Source organism: Diadema antillarum, unplaced genomic scaffold, assembly GCF_040938485.1.
Source record: "Diadema antillarum isolate AM-2024a unplaced genomic scaffold, OU_Dant_1.0 seq00000049_RagTag, whole genome shotgun sequence".
NCBI classification, from domain to species: Eukaryota; Metazoa; Echinodermata; class Echinoidea; order Diadematoida; family Diadematidae; genus Diadema; species Diadema antillarum.
Window position 1 is genome coordinate 68,061 of NW_027271158.1, and position 17,454 is coordinate 85,514.

Below are 17,454 nucleotides of genomic sequence, written 5' to 3' on the forward strand. Positions count from 1 at the left end.
TTCAATTTAATCTGATAATTCGTTCATTGTTGTTACTCCAGTGGTTTACATCCTGTTTTTTGTCCCATTCATTGCACAGCCAGCACAGCTTGGTAAAGATTAAGCGCTTGAATAGACACTGTTCTTCAGAGCCTCTTTTCTCAGTTCACACTTTTTCTGAGTGTGTGCTTTCTTTCCAATATTTAGATAGGTTAGGAGAGTCCATTTGATTTGAGTCATACATCATTTTAAAGCTTAAAGTCTGCTCTTTCAGAATATGCTCTCAACTAAAATTTTATGTCTGGCGACTTTCTGCTTGTTTTGTGATGCAGGGTCACATTTGTACTGGCCCATGGGGGGGGGGGGGGGGCTCAGTTTATGTTTATTACATCTTACTCAAACTTGCAAAATTCAGTTTTTAGATACATGATTGGAATGACTGATGAAATTTATGATATTTGCACACTACATTTATACAGTTGGAAAGAGTCATGCCAAGGTTGTTAATTTGTGTTTCTAATGCACAGTGGTGACAGTATAGTCAGAGTACTGCAATTAAAAGATGCCAGAAGAAATTCTGAGGATGCTTGCACTTGTTCTTTGTAGACCTGTTGAGTATTTTGTCTGTTGTCTGTACCTTGCTGTTTTGATTTCAACATCCTTGCAGGGAGTATTGTGAACAGAGTCAGAGGGCTACCCCCTCTGAATTTTTTCTCTAGATTAGGTTAAACTTGATTCAAGTCTCATTTAAGTTCTAATCAATGACATGAACCCTTGTTTACTCACCAACTTTGTAATCATTTATGCACGCATCTCTTCTGAAGTCTTCATCCTTTGCCCTTTGCTCTTCAGATGCAGGCGTCTGCCAGTTAAAATAATCCCCGGCTGGTAATTATAAGCACTGAAGGAAATCTTTTTAAAGGAACTTTATTCTGGACCAAACAAAGACAAACAAAGAATGGAAGTTGCAATACTAAAGTGCATATTCATAAAAAAAAGAGAAGAGAATTCATACATGCAGTTTAAAGAAAAGAATGAATGCGAATTTATTTTTGGATGTGAAATGGGGCTTTGGATTATTGACTTCTGCTGCAGGAAGATTTAGCAGTTGAACATCCCTCCCTATTCCATTAAAGTCAAAGCTTTTTATTGCAGTTGTGCTGCATTCTTAAGGCTCCATGCTGCATAGCTTTTCAAGTATTTGCCACGTGAGTTCTCAAATTGATGGGGCATAATGAAGAGGGACCTTTGCAATGAGTGACATGATGTGAGTGAATTAGGAGAAAAAAAGGGGTGCGAATGCTTAGTCAACATACTCCTGGGTTACGTCGGCTTGTGTTTGAAAGGTGCTCGGGTCACAGTATGCAAAATGAGCTTAACTTCATTGGCAAGGCACCAGGTGAGGAAAAATTCGAAATGTAAATTTTAGAATCGCTATAAGAGAAGCACGAGTCTTTGGGGAGAAATTAGCCCAAGCAAGGAATTAATTTTAAGTGAAATCAGTGAAACTACAGCCGCAACCTAAAGAAAGCTCCAGGAAAAAGCCGAGAGAATTATTAATTAATCCAATGAGAGCCAAGTGATATTTTTACTGAACACATTCTCCAAGGATATACTTCTGTCTGTTCTTTTGGTGAGTGCAGATGGGTAAATAATTCAATGATGATATGAAAAGATATTAAGTTTATAATGCATACTGAAATCTTTGTGCCTCTTAATTAACTTCTGCTCTAATGTTACACTTTCTGATTAATAAAAGATTATAATGCCAGAAAATTGTTTAAGAAATAAAGTGAGTCTGCAAAGACAAACTCTAATGGCTCAATCAGAGATGGAAATGGATAAATGTGGATAAAGAAAACAAAAGGAAATTGCTGTTAGCGGGGAAGCTGGTGGCTGTGGAAAATTGTAACTCTGAAATTAGCAACCTGAATTGTCAAAACTCGCAGTTAGGCTGGTGGTGCAGAATGATCAATTTAACCCAGATTTCAGATTGTGGAGAAGCTGTTCATCAAAGATGGATACACATGACACATATTGCCTTTTCAACCATTTCTCTTGATGCGAAGTTACAGTGACTCGTGATGTATGAATTCATTTATTCATCACTTCATTGAGGTTTTCAATCTCAGATTAGTGTGAACAAGGCATAGATTTGTGATTAAATCTAGCCTCAAGTGCTTTTTAAAAAATTGATGTCCATAAAACATGAATATTTCAAAGAGATGAAGAGTGTGATAAAGAGCCCGAAGACAGCCATCAAGAAATATTGAACGTGGTGATTGGTGTTAGCTCCCTGTTTTTACTGCAGTATGAAGACCTGAATCATTAATGCTTTGTTCTGAATCGGTATAAAGAGGTCTTTGGAATCATCCAATTTAGAGTTTGATAATTGCCAGCATATAAATACATGAATAAAAAACAAACCAAACAAAACATGAAACTTTCTTTTGATGTCCTGGTTTATTTTTCTTTTTCATATCTGATCTAGGTCTTTTTTATATAATAGAATATCTATTTATCTTTTTGTTTATCTCTCTATCATCTATATGATTTTGTTTATCTCTCTATCATCCATATATCTGTTGATCTATATATCTGTCTATCTATCTATCCATCTATATATCTCTCTTCATATATCAATCTATTTATATATTTCTGTTTACAGTAGAGATGGATGTGTTTGTATGAGCCCAATATTTGTATGTAAACCCCAATTGTTATGATAATATCTTGTGACTTCATGTACAAATATGTAAACCAGATTAATATTTGTTCATGGAAGTCCACTGCTAGGGTTTGCACCAAGATGTAGTGTACATTTAAACTTTGATAGGAACTGACGGCTGCTGAAAGAGTGAAACTCTTGCCAATATGTAAATTAATTCACATAATATATTTTAGTTTCCCTCCTCTCCAGCTAAGTTAGCCATATTCAACCCTGCATAGCATCATGTCCACCATCAAGGGAAAAGAATCAAAGAAATGACAAAACGAAAAGAAAAAAAAAAAACTCCACGAGCCATTGCCACCCCGGACACCAGAAACATTTCCTCTGTACAACCCCAGCACTGACGCAACACCAATATATGTGCATGAAATCCAATATTTTTCTGGCAATGTATGAAAATTGTATTCATGAATTCATTGCCGGAGGCTGTTTCTGTTATCATTCCTGTGCTGGAAAGTATTCGGCCAGAGCAGCAGCCATGCACTGTCAGCTTGTATTGTGTCAACACAGTCTCTTTTTCAGATATTTGGTCTTCTGGATGAAGCTCAAGGTGATAGCCATCTCTGGTACAATAAGCCAGTTTGTAATTAGCTCATGTGCACATTGGTACAAACGAATGACCTTTCTTTTTTCTCAGTTGGTGTGATAGGCACTTCTCTCATCTTCAAAGTGGTACAATGCATAGGCTTGCCCAACATAACAATTTTTGGAATCCATGTTCAAACAAAGAATGAACTTGGGTATAGAACAAGTAACCAGAATGGTCTGATGTCATTGACACTTCTGCATGCATCCATTTCATTGTTTTGTAATGAATGGATTAACAACTTTTCTTATTGATATTGCCAAATACCACTTTTGCTGTCAGGTGGATGTGCTGGCAAGCACCGTAATCCTTATAAATGGTGCCATATGGCATATTTTTATTTTCTGCTTTTCTGCTTTTTTTTTAATCTAGCAGATAATGATTTCTAAGACAAAAACAGCAAAAACAAATACAAAATACACTCGCCACCAAGAAAAGTTAATCCATGTGGCTTATGAAGTTCAGATATCTTTCACATTTAAAATATATTTGCCCATAACTGGTCAGTTCTGGTATATTAGCTTTAAGTTTGAATCTTTCATGAAGTTTAAAATGTGTGTATTGGTTTTGTTGAAAAGAAAGCATCCCTCTACATAAAGACATTTGACTTGTTTAAAAAATACATAAATGTACATAATTTCAATAATGTCTTTGAATGAGTATACACCGGAATAGACTGCAAGTATCTCTGGCTTTCTTTAGAGATCTATTGCGTTTGTAAATCTGATTTGATGCTGTATTTTCTCTTAAGTTTTACTCATTGCATAATGCTGTAAAAAGACTTTAATCAGTCAATGCCCTTAGCTGTAGTCACATTAAATGAAAATGCCCCTAGCACTTTTAATGCATTAAGTGTTTTGGTACAACTTCCTTCACATTTTATGATTTTCCCCTTTTTGTTTATATGCATTCAGCAGATCCAAATATCACATTGCCATAGCTTTGGGGACATATTTGATGATTGGGTTTGAAATAAACCGCCAAACAACATGTGCCTATGATTGCAGAATGCTTTTGGGCAGTGCGATACTGTGAACAATATGAATGTATATCGTTAACGTTACCTCCTATTTTGATTCTCCTGGGAGGTGTAGCCTACTCGGCCATGATGAGAGCATAATAAAAGAGTTAGTGGTACATAATCAATTTTGGGGGTGCTCGGTTATAGAGTGTGGGCGGCATTTTCACACCTAGTTGTGATGGATCTGTAGAGCGTAAAAGCCGAGTCTACCGACAGTTGTTGTTCTGGTGAAACTCTAATCCCAACTCTTCTTATTCTTTCCTTAGAACAATCTTGTTTAGCTTGTTTTTATCTTCTTCTTTTCTATCCTCTTGGAAAGAAGAGAATGAAACAAGAGTTCGTCGTTATTCCCCGAAGCACAAAGCAGACATGTTGTAACAAATTGAGACAAGTTGAGGAGGGTATTCATGTATTCTTGGCTGGGAATGGGAGGGAGGGGGTTGGATGGCGGGGTTGAGGGGGAGGGGTTGGTCAGCAGACACTTACTCAATATACGGCAGGATGTTTTTAATTGCCTGCTAGGGCGATGTGAATGGTACCTAATACGTCTTGAGTGACTATTGGAATATGGAATGAAGTATGCTTGAAAAGACAGCGGAGTGTGCTGAGCTAGTGTAGGGTTCTGTAGCTGAAGGGCCCCCAAGTTTTCTTTCCCCACATCATGTTGTGAGAGGTTGAGATGTTATCTGGTTCGTGAATTGTATTACAAGATGATGCACTGTCATTCTTTCCAGAACAGGACATCTCCCTCTGTATGATACACTTACATAATATATACAGGCATACATACATATATGAATAGTTTTCTCAGATTCCACTTTTCCTCTTGGAGGAAAGAGAAAGAGGGATATTTTTGATTGGGGGTGGGGGGGGGGAGAAAACTTATTTCAGTAATGTTCAGTATTTGGCATTATAAATTTTATTTCTGTATTTTCCTGTGCAGACATGGTTTGTGTTTCCACCATAAAAATTAGACTATTTTTTACCGTATAGATTTGGAAAGGGTGCTTTCTATTAAATATGCATTTATGCAAATTTGACCATTTATAGTGAGAGTATGTGAACTTTGAGATGCCACTCCTTATTTGCAAGTTTGATAGTGATATCTAGGACATGAATCATTATCTAAGCTTAACTGGGACAGGGAAATTTATCAGAGTGGTTAGTTCAAGAATGGTAGCACTTTTATTCAAATGTATGAGCAAACTTTGCAAGTTCAATGTTGATATCTATAACAAGTATCTTTCCAGTTTAGCTTCAAAGACAGAAGGTTATGATGTATAAATGGGTAGTTCATAAATGGTTGCATTTGTGTGCTAAAGCTTGAACATACTTTGTTCTCTTTGCAATCAAAGAAAAAAATATGAAAGAAATCTAGAAAAATCCTTTGAAATATCCATCTGTCTGTTGCCTAATTGAAGTCAGGTCTCATGAAGCACTTTGCAATGATTGCATATCAAAATAATTGTAGTTACTTAGTTGCTAGGCAGCAACTATTAAAATTGGCTGTAGGCACGTTGAGTCATTGCCATGGGAACTGCAATTTTTTTTTTTGCAATTCAAAATCATAATTGCAAACCTCTTTATGAGATGGGCCCAGGTGGCAATAATGAACAGAAATTAGCTGTTGTGAGGCTAAATGCCTTCTGCATGTAACATTTCAAGACACATTAGTGGGATTCACAATTTACAATTAGTGGAATACAAATCTCATTGTTTGCACCGCAATCTAAATCTCGAGATTTTTGCCATGTCTGGACGTAAGATGGCACGATCAGCATCGGGATCCAAATCCCAAGAAACCTTGCGATCATTTTGGAATTATTGTGATAATATGAGAAATAGCAAGATAGTCTGCATCGTGGCGAGTGTGTGAATGCTGGAGCAAAAATTCTTTTTCAAAATATGCATGATTGAACAGCACATGAACAAACAGGCAATACAGGGTGACCATTGCAGTGGATTTCGGGCATGCACAGTTTGGTCAACAAATTATTGCGATCGGCAATTAGTGAGCTAGTTCTGTCCATCTAAATTGGAGCAAAAAGTCTTGAGATTTGGATCACGATCATTATCCCCCTATTTTGTCTGTGTGAATGTGGCTATTCTAGAATGACCATCGTGAAGGCTTCTAGACAAGAAAAAAACGTAGACACAAAATTGTGATTTTTGAGACACTAAAAGACTATTTCTATATTCATTTTCCCCCTCTCTTTACAGGTACATGTACATTAGACTGGGCATTCTATCTGACAGCAAGCAGTAGCGGGGCCCTTCTCCTGGCTTCTCTACTCTCCATCCGAGCTGGGGCATCCAAGATGGACATGTACGGAATATGACAGCGACCCTCGTGACCTCTGAACTCGTTAAGATGCGACCTAGTTATCGAAACATGCGATCTACTACTGGAAATATGCATTGACTGTGACGTTCCGTGGAATCGTCCGGGGCGAATCTCGTCGCGTGTTTTTGAGGACGAGAAAGCCTTCGTTTTTGTTTTTTTCTACTTGAGCCTTTTATGCAGCTTTCTCACTGCGCTACCAAAGGGAATACCATTTCGCCTCCATTTCTGATGTCATGCGGGCATGAGATGTTACAAACTGGATTTTCACCCTTCGCCTCCATGTAGGGTGCGGTCATTTTACTCAAGTGTGTATGATCGTCAAAATGTGTATTGGCTGTCACATACGGTACAGAAATATTGTTCCGAGACTTTTGACAGGTAGTTTCTTCAGTTGCAGTGACCAATGGGGTAATCTTTCTACTCCTTCCACTGTAGTTAATCACTGTTATATACATAGCTGTAGATACTTGTCACAAAGTTTTTGTAACTATGTATGTGTATGTGGCTCATCAAGAGATAAAAAGATTATTGAATTTAACTACTCTAACTACAGCAGTGAAGACATTGTATCAAGGGCAATCTCCAATAGCCAGTGATTTTTGTTTTCTTTTTAATACCCCAAACCAGTAGAATAATTGTGTTAGATGTTGGTTGCTTAAGTGTCAAATGCTATGTGTATAGCAAAATAGTGTATTTTCAATCTATTCTACAACAATCATCTATTCTACTATTCTACAAACAATCATCATCAAGATTACTGCATCTTTAATGGACTGTGTGTCTTTATCGACTCAGGAATTCATTGCACAGTCATAGCTGTCTGAAGAAAAAGTTGAAGATATCCTAGAGAGAGTCAGGGTTTCTGAAAAAGAACTCCTTTGTCATTCCCTCCCCCAACCTATTTTTTCAAAAATTATGTCGAAAAGTGGCAGCAAAGTGGCATCCTTCACTTTACGCTCAGACCAGAAGCAATATAGATGATGATTCTTATACTCATACAATTTTCTGTTTTATAGTTGAGTGAACTGCCAGTTGCTTGAGCATGAAATGATACAAGACATCTTGTCTACTGTGATATGTATACAGGATTTTGAACTATGATTCAAAGGAGAACCTTTTCTGAGTTTAAAATCCCAATTGTGTCACTCAAATTGTGACAAGATCCATTCCCAGGCTCAGTCGCTGTCACCAGTCAAATTTTATGAAACATAAGTAATACAAGACATAAGAATTTGTCAAAAAAAAAAATATGAAGAATCGTCTGAAGTCAAGCACTAAGCTTTTCAACTCCCAATGTTGTGAACAAAGGCCTCATATAATGTGATAGTCATAGGCCCCTGTCACCCTGCCTATAGTGTGCTCGCCACATTAACACTACAGATAAGCACCGAGTTTCAGGTATGATGGCTTATGTGTCAGTGTGTGCCCTGAAATTACGATCATGGGCCCCTGCTTGGGACGCCACTGCTTGGAAAAGTCCATTACCCCTTGTTAACCCTCCCATAACTGGCATTTCAATATGCTATTGACTTTGCATGCATCAGGGTTGCTGGTGGTGATGATAGACTGAAAACCACTCGACTGCCAACTTTAGGGAGGATACTGGGAGATCTAGCCATGTCAAATGACCTGCTCAGTGGCAGTAAAGGTTTTTATGACCGAACATCGACTCTCGTAGATTTCTTGTCACCCGGGTAATGTATCTGCCTGGGCAAACACAGCGCTTTGAGGTGAAAGAGAAATCGGAATGGATGTTGAGGGGAAATTACATACACAGCTTCTCTGAGAAATGCTTGTTTGTGTCTATGTGTATTTCAGGGAATATTTCAGCACCAATTTATCACTGATAATCTTCAGATTTGCAAAACATAGAAGTGCTAGCCTTTGAAGTATGTGGTCAAATGTTGCATTATGTAAAGTTGAAAAAAAAAATCAAATTTGTGGAAGTTTATGTAAAATCACAAATACTGATACCTCTATGGAAAACCTGTTAGAGTGTTTCATTTGTCAGAAAGTGGCCCATTTGAAGGCTTTCTGTCAATAGACGAAAAGCAACTTCTAGAGGTATCTAATTGTCATATATCTGAGAGTATAAAGAAAATAGAGTCAGTTATTCTTGGCACAAGTGAGAAGTTATGATCAGTGTTATTTTTCAGAGGGACTCGAAATTGTGAATGACAAATTTGGTGTTTGCTTTGAAACATAAGCACCTTCATTCAACCAGTCATTGATGCTCTGTGTATCAAATAATAGACTGTGTGAATTTCTATTGCCTAATTTCTATCATTCAGCACTCAGTTATAGGTAGAAATCAGTTTGGTAATGTGGTTTAGAATATTATGATTAATTTATATGCAATATCGATCAGTTTTTTTCTAAATGTTTATCCTGGTCGTAACAAAAAAATGTAAAAAAGGGAAATGTAATCATGTAGTAGATTTTTCGAAAATTGAATCTCATTATGGACCAATGCTTGCTTTATAAAGAGGGTGGTTCATGGAGTTTTACCACTTATCCAGTTCTCTCATCTTTGTTTTCTTTATGATATACTTGTGATGTGTATTCCTCAGCCATCTCTTCTAACTGTGAAGCAAATAAGGTTGAAAGATGATGGCAGTAAAAACTTTGATGGGAAAGACAAATTTCCCCGACAGCAAGTTGACAAAATTTGGTGTCATCTGAGGATGGCAGATGGTAATAAATTTTTCACCGCATCTTTTTTTTTTCTTCCTTCTTAACACTCAAGTGATAGATCAAAGAAATGGGATTCTTTCACATCTATCTAAATGTCATGAATGTGACTGGGAGATATTAATCAGATTGTCTCGATAAAATGTGAGCACACGAGCCTCCATGTTCCCAAAGGGTGACATTTATCTGGCGGCAAATCCTTAAATGGGATTTGTGTCTTACGCCAGCCCTGCGGCTGGTTTACACCCCTTCAGCATTCCCCCCACCCACACGATCGTGGATAGAAACTCTACCTACCGCCTCTCAGTGTTCTCTTTTAAAGTGATGCTTTTCCGTGACGACAAACACGTACAATCCAGAAGGGAGAGGTGATTAGCATACAGCGAAAATTCAAGGCCACTTCAGATCTGGTGTATTCTTGGTTTGGCGTTTCTTGACATGTTATAGAGGAAAGGAGGAAGGGTTCAAGAAAAAAAGGCAGTCTGAAATGCAGAATAGTGATCTAATTTTTAATTTTGACAAGGAATAGATTGTCGGCCCGCCTTAATCAGTAAGGATGGTTTTTGTCTGCGAGATGTGACACGGCTTGGAGAATATTCATTGCCCAGTTTGTCAGGTGTTTACATTTGAATTTTAGAACGATTCCCTTTTTGGCGTGCAGCTCTTGGGCGGTCCCAGGCAATGAGCGGGGGTTCCAAGAGTAAACAGAGATACGCTGAATGTCTTTGTACCAAGCATCACGCTTCAGGGACTTGACTGTCATCCTATCTCTCAAAAGCAGGCTCAGAGGTTTGCTCACCAAATAAACAGAGATAAGAGAGACATTTCTTTATTTGTCAGCTCACAGGAAGGTTTGCTGTGTGGAATTAACCTTGCCCATTTGATAGTCTCAGATTAAGATAAGACGTCATTTAGGAAATGGGGGTCGTATTAATTAGGTAAGTGCACTGAGTTTGAATTATTTCATTCTAACTCAACTGAGCAGAAAAATGATGTTTGAAAAAAAAAATTTTTAAAGACACATAAGTACAAAACCTTTGACAATTTTGCTTTTGCTATCAAAATATCTGTGAACAAATGTTGCATTACCACTAAGATATATAACAGTTTATTGTAACACTTCTCTATGGAAGAAAACAAGAATGAGTGTGATGAATCAAGTCACAGATTTTAAATGTTTTTGAAGAATTTAATCAAAATTATGGATTTTCCTCTTTTGTTTCAGAGCTTCATTTGACACTATTCAGACACTGGTAGCATGTAGATTCATGCAGATCATTTTTTTTTCTTTTCTTCGACTGAAAACATTGTAAGCAATGCCTACAAGGAGAGTTCATTATCGTGGTACATCCACTGCATTGTGGAAAAAAAAATACGGCTCACAATATATGAGCAGTTTTGTTTTGGCACTGCCAGAAAAAAGAGGAAATCATGCCAGTGCTCACAGGCAGCTTATCACAAATTCACTGAGTGGAAACAAGTCTCTTGATGCAAGACTACCATATACAATGTGAAACCTGGAGTAGTGTCAACATTTCCTCAGAATTAAAAGAAAAAAAAATAATAGAAATGGCAAAACTTCCACTTTTTTCATGAGTTTATGAATGAAAAAAAAATGGGTTCCTTAACAAGGATGGGTTTTGAAAAGAAATTTGTTGTTGGACCAAATTAAAATCTGATATCAAATTCAACTTAACACAATGACAAGAAGCGGGTCGCACTGCCCTGGAACCTGAGCAAGAAATGAACTCAGAGGGCGCTGTTCTTCTTTAAATACATGTAGTCATCTTGTTATAGTCATAATTTTGATTAGGCATTTGTGATTCAGTCTATGAAGTAAGAGTAAGTGGCTGATATAATCTGCTAAAAGACTGCAAAAGGGTGCAGCCCTCCCCAATGCACACACTTTTGGCTAATTAAAGAGAAGAAAATGATTTTTTTTTTAATTAAAAACAAAAACAACAACAAAGTTCAAAAATCTAAAGATAAAAAATAAAAAATAAAAAATAAAAACCAACTAAGCCCTAGGACTTTCCAAAGGTTTGTCCCCCAGATTCTCTCCCCCTGCCCCCAACCTGATTTTAAAATATAAAAAAGATCCAGCCCAAATTTTATATTAACTTCTTTAACTCTCTCCAAACCAATTCTTTGAAGAGCAGTTAACATCTGACAGAATCTAGGAGCAGGTGGTATAGACAGGGTTAAATAGACCATGGTGCTTAAAGAGGTCATTGACTTGGTAGGCCACTTAACTCTTTCCCTACAGGAATTTGTGAAGCCATGTGAAAAATCAATTGGGCATTACAACAATTGGGAGGAAACCTCTTACTGTAAAAGTGGATATTTTCGCACGATTGGTTTTTCGCGCTTGGCCGGGTAAGAAGAGTTTCGCATGTTTTTAATTCCGCGGAATCAAGACATCACGCACAGGAACATATGGCAAGCAACAATTTTCGCCTGCTTTTATTTTCGCGTGCTTTTATTTTCGCGCTAGTTTCTGGTAGCGCGAAATGCGCGAAAATTTCCACTTTTACAGTAATCTAACTCAGTACCTTCCTGCTATCATTGAAATCATTCAGTTATACTGCAGTGTTGCCATAATATAAACTTTATGTAGGCGTTTTTACAATCTTAGAATGGCATGAACAAATGCTTTTTGTGGCAAATGTGCTTGCCTCACTTCTTTTCTGTGAATGCTGATTTAGTTGCACCTATTTCAACCATAAGAATTGCCATTTTTGTCTTGTGGATGAAAAGATTACTCTTGAAAGTTACGATTTTCTGTGCTCCTCTTTGATTCTTTGCAAAATTCCATGAGTTTATTCTGTCTGATCAATGGAGCATTTAAGTAAACTAATTTTGATACAATTATAATCACCTACATTTCCATCTGTTCATACATTATTTTGTTTTCCTCCATAATAATCACACTTTTATTGTCTAATGAAAATGATGTGCATCCAAAGTAAGGAAAGCAATATTTTTTTACACCAACATATTTAGCTTTGTGTAAACTATTTGCAAATGCATCAGTTGCTCATTATGAGTGGTACATGAATATTCATGAGCAATAACAATGGAAACCACTTACCAATCTTGCATTCATAATTAAGTCAGAAGTACAGAATTGAATTCTGACATAACACAGGGGTCATCTTCACTGTATAAAATGTTATACACATGTACATTTTTGAGAAGTTTTGCGAGTGTTTTGTAAAGTTTGCATGTTGCAACTTTGCGATGACATGTCCTGAAAGTGATACTCGCTCTATGTGTGTTGAAAATATTTGTTTTCTTATTTTAGTCAAATTAATGAATGGTGATATCAAAATCAATATGGTTTGTAGCCTCGAGTGGATGTAAGTCTGTGAAGGATCTTTGGATGTTGTGGCTGAGTTGAGCAAAATCAATTTGTGGTGTTTGTTGTCGGTAGAGCAATAAATGCATTAACCCTGTTTTATTTGAAAATCTTCCATGTATGCATTTGAGAGTTGTTTCAGTTATCATGAAAACCTTTTTTTTGTGTGATTTTGGGGGACAAAGGTAAGAAGTCATATTTATGTTTTTACGTGTACATTATGATACAAGTGATAAAGGTGTTTACCTGCAGAGATTAATTAAGAGTATCTATATTTTGATCATTTAAACCACTTGTACAGATTGCTGTATTCACTTGTGCTATACAGAAATGAAGTGAAAATAACATCAGGTGTGTTTTCATTTTAATATGTATGATAGAGGGAGGAGGTTGAATTTCTGTATTCGAATGCTTGTAGTACTTCTATGAAATGCTTTATTCTGTTTGTTATGATCATGTAATTGTGACCCTTTTTGCTGTATTTTTTTTTTCATTCAGTCTACTAGTATTCCTCATTTGTCTACATTGGTTTCAACTCTTCCTATAGTATTACTTCCAAGGGTAGACAGTTTTTATATGCATGAAGACTGCATTGGTAAGGTAACATTATTTCTATTTCTTTGTGTGCATTGAAAATGCAATGTTGTTCCTCAAAATTTTAGGTCGTGATATTCACATTATGTCAGGCATATGTCAGGTACGTACATGTAATTTGGTGTGTACATTTAGATATATCTTTATGTATATATTGGGTCATGATGTTACACACACAAAAAAAGGAAGTTATTTATCTCATGAAATCAATTTTCCCTACAAGTGGCCTGTTAAAGGGATCGTACAGTTCTGGTTGAGACCTAATTTCAGGTTTCTAACATTTTTAGGTGAGATAATGAGAAATCTCATATGAAATATGAAAGAGCATGCTATTTTATGAGGAATTCAACGTTTATTTGATAAAAATTGGTTTTGAAATGGCTGAGATATCCAAAAAAGAACGATTCTAATAAAGTGTGGGACCCACACTTTGTAACGATCGCTTTGTTTTACTTTGTTTTTGGATGTTTCAGTTATTCCAAACCCGATTTTCATCAAATAAACTTTGAATTCCTCTTAAAATTGTATGCTCTGTGCTATATCATAAGTGTTTTCTTGGTATCTTGCAAAAATTCAAAAGCCTATTTCTCATCTCAACCAAAACTGTACTATCCCTTTAAACATCTTTATCCTTTTGTAGCTTAGTGTTACACAAACGTAAACGTATCTTTTGAAAACAAACAAAGTTTGAGTAAATTTGGACAAAAATGAAGGAGCTAGGGATGCTTTATAAATCTTAATAATTACAATGTTATTTCACCAAAATTTCCACTGCCATAGACACTATATATCTTTTTGTTATAAATTATCCAGTGATACTGAGATGTACAGTATATACATCAGTCATTAAGTTAGGTCAGAAAAGTGGAATGCAAAATGGAGCTAGATGAAACCGTATTTGGTACTTATGAGCAAATACACTGTAGCTTTGTTTTCATTGGATGAGCCGACTTAGAATTGTAAAATAAAAGTCTGCAACCAGATTCTTGTCATTTCTAATCTGCTGTATTATTTATTTTCAGAGATTTTGGATTATGTTTTCAAAATGTCTAATTTCTTGTGGTGTATACTGTATATGTGTGCTTTATCCAGCTCTGTTATAACTTTATATTTTGATATTAATCTATTATATAATATGCTTATTTCCACTGTGATATAGCAGCTATGTGTATCTTACTGTGTAATCTATTTTCTTTTTTGTATATCAATAAATGATAATAATGCAAGTTTTATATAAAGCAGACAAGATTTATTGTGTTTTTGTTTTTGTTTTTTGCTTTTGTGCATTCTGAGTGTATGATAGTTAAAAGAGTCTAGTGTGAGTAGGTGATCAAATTAAAGAAACAGTTAGAGCATTGAATTTGAAAACTTGATGAATGTTTCTCATCATCTTTTGATAGTACCAAGGCATTTTATGTAGCTCTTGCTACTACCTAATCTTTCTATAACTAGAACCTGGTTTGTATTTTGTTAGTTGTTGCTATGTCAGGCAAGCACCAGACAGTTCAAGTAGGTTTTGAAGTTGTCATGAAAGGAAATTTGTTTATTCTCATCCCAGATTCATGTATTAAAATTGAATTAAAAGCACTGTTAAACAATGTTTCCAGTCTCGGCTACTTGTTGCTAAATACCAGTAGAGCCTCTAATAACAATAAGAAAATAGGAAGCTGCAATAATCAGTGTGGAAATTAAATGGTAAACAATCAGTAACCCCATTTGATGTATCCTGGAGACAGCAGTGTTAAAACAAACCATTTGGTGTACAATGTATTAGTCTGGTGATATTCATTTAATTCATATGTCCCTTGATAGTGACAGGAAAATTCTCATATTTTGTGTGCTGGAATGTTTTTGATAAAATCGAATATCACAAACAGTTCATTCACCAAAATTCGCCTTTTTTTTTTTTTTTTTTTTTTTTAAGAATTGACCCCCCACAATATCAATCAAAAGTGTTTTTGATAAGAAACATCCATCTGTATAACAACTCCGCTATACATTCAAAATGAAGGGATGATTCAAACCCATAATTGGTACTGAAGTTAACCGAGCGTTTTTTTGTTAATGTAATTTTGTACGTTATTTGAATAAAGTTCAGCTTTTCAATGAATCAACAGGGGTGAAATTGTTGATTCTGAATCCACCAGAAACGTTATACAGCACTTACAGCACTGAGAGACGGAGACCAAGACAATTATCGTGTATATATATAGAGAGAATGGGGATGAGGGGTGTTGAGAACAGGGAGAGGGAAAGAGAAAATGAAATAGAAGTAAAAACAAAACAAAAACAAAACAAAACAAAAACAAAACAAAACAAAAACCAAAAGGCAAAACGGACTGATATTCTTAGGGGAATCAAAAATTTATTTGATGAAAATCGGTTTTGAAATGACCGAGATGTCTAAAAACACGGAGAAACAAGGAGATCCTATAATAAAAGGCGTGGCCTGTCAATTTCATTAGGATTGTGTTTTTGGATGCCTCAGCCATTTCAAGGCCAATTTTTATCAAATAAAATGTTGAATCCTTCTTTAAATTACACACTCTTTCATATTATCATGAGAGGTTTCTCATTATCTCACCAAAAATGTTATAAACCTGAATCCTGAGCCCAACCAGTACTGTACAATCAAACAGATTTTTCTTTTTATAATTTAATTGAATCAATTTGTTTTCTGTGGCCGCTTGGAAGCATGGAGTGTTTGGATCTAGCAACCACGTGACCGACAACTTCAATTCTCTTCCAAAGGATGATAAAATATAAAGAAGATAAAGTGCCCTGCCTATACACGTAGTGGCACGACCGCTGCAACCAGCTATAGGGGACTCGCACCACGGACCTTGTGATTGACAGTCCGTGGTTTATATCAAACTGTACCATATCAGCCCCTCATTTACTCATACATGTGTTTAAGTCTGATGTGGACAACCTTCCTACCCCATCACACACTTTAATCTTCATGATACACCTGTATCTATTTCCTCTCCACACTTACCCTTCATTGCTTCATTGTACACTCTAGTAACGGGTGATGTTCGTTATTCCGAAGGTTCGTTGATCCGAAAATGAAGTAATGTTCCTTATTCCAAAGGTTCGTTATTCTGAAACACACGAAGTCTGTATATCCAGATGTTCATCGATCCGAAAATAGGGCTCATTATTCTGGAGGTTTGTACTCCGAAAATGAAAAAAAAACCAAAAAACCAAAAAACCAAAACAAAACAAAAACGGTGCGTACTGATCGACAGGCCTTTGGAATTACGAACCTTGTGTCGATTTCTGATTAATGAACCTTCGGAATAACGACGGAGTAACGATTCTTTCTTTCTTGTTGTTGTTCTTCTTCTTCTTCTTTTTCTTCTTCTTCTTCTTCTTCTTCTTCTTCTTCTTCTTCTTCTTCTTCTTCTTTTCATTTTTGGATCAACGAACCGTTCGTCGGAATCATGATTTTAAGAACCTTCATTTTCGGATTAAAGAATATTTGGAATAAAGAACTTTCGGAACAGCAGACTTTCGGGGGGAAAAAACCCCGAACGGTAGGCATAACCGGGAAAATATAGTCGGAACTTCTTGTTCACTGTCCTTATCAATTTCAAAACGAGTTGTTCTTATGCCCTTTTGAGTGCTATGTAGAGGGTCAATGTGTAAACATGGACCCTGAATTATTTCCTCACAATCTGTTACAAAATTTGGTTACTGTACATTGTACCATCTAACGGTCTTTCCCTGTTGAGTTCATCCATACATCTCTTGCGTTGATCGTGATGTTTGGGAGATGATGGGGGATGATTGTTTGCTTTGGACCCAATTTCCTGTAAGGGTGTATGATATATCTTTTGAATGCTGGAAGGAGACAGCTTTGATTCATCTAGAGATTTCGCTCGTTTTTGATCCATCATAATCATTGTTGAAGGGTGAATATTTACATAATTATTATGCAGTGTCAGCTAAAGTTGCGTAATTCGAAGGTTCGTAATGCCGAAAATGAAACAAAATTTGTTATATGCTGAAGGCTCGTTGATCAAAGAAAAAAGTGAAAAAAAAAAAGGATTCGTTAATCCGGAAACGAAACTAAGTTCTTGATTCCGAAAGTTCGTCATGAGTAGGCCACACCAACGCATTTTTTTCCATTTTCTAATTAAGGAAA

The 17,454-nt window shown here is 36.2% G+C and overlaps 1 protein-coding gene across 1 annotated transcript in view; it reads left to right on the forward strand.

The window, feature by feature from the left end:
• The window catches only part of LOC139725521 (LHFPL tetraspan subfamily member 6 protein-like), a 46,533-nt gene extending 39,675 nt beyond the window's left edge, over positions 1–6,858 (forward strand). The window contains exon 4 of the mRNA XM_071636605.1: positions 6,538–6,858. Coding sequence (XP_071492706.1) covers positions 6,538–6,656 — 119 coding nt within the window. The 3' untranslated portion in view covers positions 6,657–6,858. The remainder of the gene's footprint in view (positions 1–6,537) is intronic.
• The last annotated feature ends 10,596 nt before the right edge of the window (positions 6,859–17,454 follow it).